Source organism: Olea europaea, unplaced genomic scaffold (assembly GCF_002742605.1).
Source record: "Olea europaea var. sylvestris unplaced genomic scaffold, O_europaea_v1 scaffold3509, whole genome shotgun sequence".
Taxonomy (NCBI): domain Eukaryota; kingdom Viridiplantae; phylum Streptophyta; class Magnoliopsida; order Lamiales; family Oleaceae; genus Olea; species Olea europaea.
The window spans coordinates 22,087-26,376 of NW_019254216.1; the positions used below are offsets into that span (position 1 = coordinate 22,087).

The 4,290-nt window shown below is 30.0% G+C and overlaps 1 protein-coding gene across 1 annotated transcript; it reads right to left on the minus strand.

Annotated features, from left to right (window-relative positions):
• Positions 1–1,481: 1,481 nt before the first annotated feature.
• On the minus strand, positions 1,482–4,237 carry LOC111386327. Its single transcript, XM_023010787.1, has 2 exons — positions 4,020–4,237; positions 1,482–2,319 (listed from the first exon to the last, which is right to left on the minus strand). The coding sequence occupies exons 1-2, from the start codon at positions 4,092–4,094 to the stop codon at positions 2,002–2,004; spliced, it is 393 nt and encodes a 130-aa protein (XP_022866555.1). The 5' UTR covers positions 4,095–4,237; the 3' UTR covers positions 1,482–2,001.
• Between the last annotated feature and the right edge of the window lie 53 nt (positions 4,238–4,290).

Genomic DNA, 4,290 nt, shown 5'->3' on the forward strand with positions numbered 1-4,290 from the left:
AGTATAAGGTGCTAATCCTTATACAGTGGTTGTGAACAAATTATTTATAATTAAAATATAAGTTGTCACACTATACTTCTCAACGCAAGTATTCAACTTATATTATCTCAAGTGATTATAGGCACTTTAATTTGCATGCTCAATAATGAAAAATACAATAAATAAATAAAACTACAATTTATTTATTATAAATAATTATTTTATCATAGCAAAATATACTATATGGGCACACAACCCAACAAACATAATCACTCATTATTTAACTTATATTTGATTGTAAAAATTACAGCTGAGTGCTTAATTAATTATGATGTTTTATATGCAAAAATGGGTATTTATCCTTTATTGTTATAGAAGATGTAGTATCACCGAAACGATTAGAGCATAAATCCTTAAATTATAAAGTCTACATTAAATAACGGGGAAAAAACACCTTAACCATCTTGATGAATAAACTAAAATTACACTAATATCCATCAATTAATTATATTGAAAATAATCTTTCAAAAAAATATTGAAAAACCCTAAATTATTCGCTCTAATGTTTCATGAAAGAAACAAAATTTCTATCACAACTAACTACAAATTTTTAATCAATAGATTGGCTCATATAAAATTTAAGTGACTTAACTGAGATTTCAATCAAAATTCAGTGACCAAATCATCCTCCAATAAGATTTCCTAGAAATATTTTCAACCTCGTATCTATCAAAGAATGAAGAATAGAATAAAGCATCGGCTCAATCTTGTACGATCAAGGGTAAATTTCATCTATCACTGAACATTTAGCAAAAAATTTTGATTCTGTCAAAGAAATTTAAATTTGTCTCAATTTAATGATTGAATATCATTTTATTCTACAATTATCAAACTTTATCTCAATTAGATCACTTATTATCAAGGTTATGATAATGTCTTTAGATTAAAGGTTTTCTTCTTCTTCATATATATATATTATTTATTTATTTTTTTATAACACTTACAATGTTGTTTAGCGGTTAGTTGACATGTCACCCATAGATTATATAAAGATCTATTGCGGTATGGCCTAATAAAAATTTTATAATCAATCTAGGATACAACAAAGTAAGAGAGCAGAAACTAAAATTGAAGATAGTGACACAATCACACTAAATTGAAGCCAATAATTTAATTGAGACAAATTAAATTCTATTAATTTCATTAAAAATTTGTTGAAGGATTAGTGATCACAAATAAAAATCACCTCATCATGACCCCAAGCTGGTCTAACTTCAAAACCCAATAAACAATCATTCTTCTACTGGATTAATAAACTAAAATTACACTAATATCAATCAGTTAATAATATTGAAAATAATCTTTCAAAACAAATATTGAAAAATGCTAAACTACTCAATTTAATGTTATGCAAGGAACACTTTTCTATCTCAAGTAACTACAAACATTAAACGATGGATTGGCTCAGATAAAAGTACACCATCTAGCAATTGAACAATTTGATGTGATATTTAATATTTCCGCAACAATACATAATCAACAGTTTAAATTCTTAGAAAACTTGCAAAAAATGGCATTCTTCTCTTGATAGAAGATTTTCACATTCTGTCCTCAAGTATAGATCCAGCAACTTTGCAGCCAAATTTAATCACGCCATTCTATTGGAGGCCAAGGTAAATAAAAGTCCTCAGTGGAAGCTGCAAAATTACTTGTACCCGAGCCACCTACAACGCCATGTGTTTGTGGAATTGGCAAATACTCTAATTGGGCATTAGACGAATCGCCTAAAAGAGAATCCATTATATTATCATCCAATGGCTGTAAAAAACCAAATAGAGATGAAAAATATGGAGTCATGAAATCCAAGAAATCACCATAATCACCATTAATGTGTGTAATAGGTTAATACTGATCATTGCTTTGAATACTAGTCTCAGGTGGAATCGAAGGATTATACTGATCATTGCTTTGAATAACAGTCTCAGGTGGAATCGAAGGATAATACTGATCACCAGGAATGTGCTAAAAAGGTTGAGGAGATTGAAGAATATTACTTTGCAATTGCATTGCCACTTCTCCATGCGTGTACGTAACAGGTTCATGGACCAACTGATATTGATTGTTAAAGCTTGCTTGCAGGTCGGGAAGATAAGCACCATGCAAGGACGACTGATCAAAGGCCGGCACAGGACTGTGATGGTGAAAAAACGACGCTGCTGCCAAATTTGCATCGGCGACATCAGTTTCTTGAATTGGGATCATGTTTATTTGTGTGTCTTGCTCTACGTTTCTACTCGATTTTGATGTTCTATAGTAAATTCTACATACGCACTTATCCAACTGCAAAAAAATATAAAACAAATTCCTGTTACAAAAATATCAAAATTTATGAATTGTTTGATGGATTTAAAAAAAGAATAAAAAAAAGAAAAAAGAAAAAACCATCTAGAATTATTGTTTAAAATTTCAATTCGTTCCTAACAACAGTAATATATGTGAACTGATCGATTAATGAAAAGTTATATATATATATATATATATGTGTGTGTGTGTGTGTGTGTGTGTGATCGTTGTACAAGTAATAAAACTTGTGAGTTAAGAGTATCGTTTCCACGAGAAATAAGGTCTAATATTTAGTTAAGTAGTTTTTACTAAATTCGAAGTAACATAAAATCAAAAAAAGTTGTGATTTGTATGTTTTCTATGCTAATCTTAAACTAAGAAAGCAAATAAAATATTTATTTAATATGTGAATATTTGTATTGGAATCGTGAATCCCCCTATTGCTATTTAATTCAACTCTTAATTTATAATCTAGTGAATTCATTCATTCAAGACAATCGATAATCCACTTTTATTCAATATTCTTTCCCAATATATATTAAACCTATGTTTAACACGACCTGATCCTATTCCTAATCTGAATTCATATGAAAAGCATGCATTGATTCATAGGATTTATCACACATGATTGCACATGCCATAGATATTATTCCTAACACCTATTGTTCATGTGTTGATTTTACCGCGTTCTAAACTTCTTATGAGTATTCCTACACTACAACAAACAACTTACTATCTAATTGGTGATCAAGCAATTAAATTGTTCAATGGGAATGCAAAACCAATCAAGAAAAAATCATGAAATACTAAATTAATTGTCTTGAATTAAAATAAACAAACAATAGGGTTCATCATTCATCCAATACAATGAAAAACTAGCATAGCATATTAATATATAAATTACAAGAAGAATAATAGAAAAATATCACTCGGATTATGAAAGAATACAAAAGATGTTGATCTTCTTGTCCAAAGTTGAATTCTTCAAAACTTGATGTAATTGAATTTCAATTCCTTGCTATGGCTTGATCTCCTCTTTCAAAATATAGTAATTGACCCATTGTTCTTGACGAATTTGATGAAACTATTGTGTACGAAGAGGCAAGAGAGACCCTTTCATTGTTGCCCATATTTTGTATTTATATGATGAAATTAGGTCAAAATTCATGTCCAAATTGTCTTCCAAAAGAGTTTGAATCAAATAAGGAAAGTTGCCTTCGCGCGCACATAATTTTGTCTCTACACAACTTTCAGTATTTTGATCATAACTTTCTCTATTGGTGTCCGATTCAGGTGATTCAAAGTGCATTGGAAAGCTAATTAAAAAATCTAAAATTCTTCTATAAATAAAATTTTTCCAAATCAAACGTTCTCCATCCGGAAAATGGGTCTCAAGTTGACCAAAAATTTTGAAGATATCTTATTATATGATTTGAAGTCGATTTATGGTAATATTCTAATCATATCCCTTTCCTTTTTTACTCCAATTTGCATTAAATTGACTCCTATCAATTTTCAAAGTATCTTTTGTGGTCCAAATCAACCATTAAATATTTATAGTTTGGTCCCCATACTTTGGATTTACTTCATTTAGCTTTCAATTAAAGAACCCTATATGGGCTTTCAAGTAATTATCCAAAAAACAATAATAGAAGAACGCAATTAATTAACCAAAGAATTTGAAAACTTTAACATACCGTCTTGTCATCTGGAATTGCATCTGTAGAAGAATGTGCGACGTCCGTCATTTGATGAATCGTAAACTCATGCATTATCCAGTTAGTTTTTGTTCCTTTATTGTTATTATCAGATTTTTTTCATAATAGACAAGCACCTTTTTCCATCCAACTTCTTGGCCTTTACTTTGTACAATGATGTCGCCCCGCGTGGCTTTCCAGTAACCATCAGTGGCAGTCCGGTCCGGCCGACATCCTTTATGATACTTCCTAGTTCTAGAAGTAAAAAAGT

Coding starts and splice junctions, on each gene's coding strand:
- LOC111386327 (XM_023010787.1), bottom strand. CDS start 4,094: ATGCATGAGTTTACGATTCATCAAATGACGGACGTCGCACATTCTTCT. Junction 2,320..4,019: donor CAATTCCAGATGACAAGACG/GTATGTTAAAGT, acceptor ATTTTTTTGCAG/TTGGATAAGTGCGTATGTAG.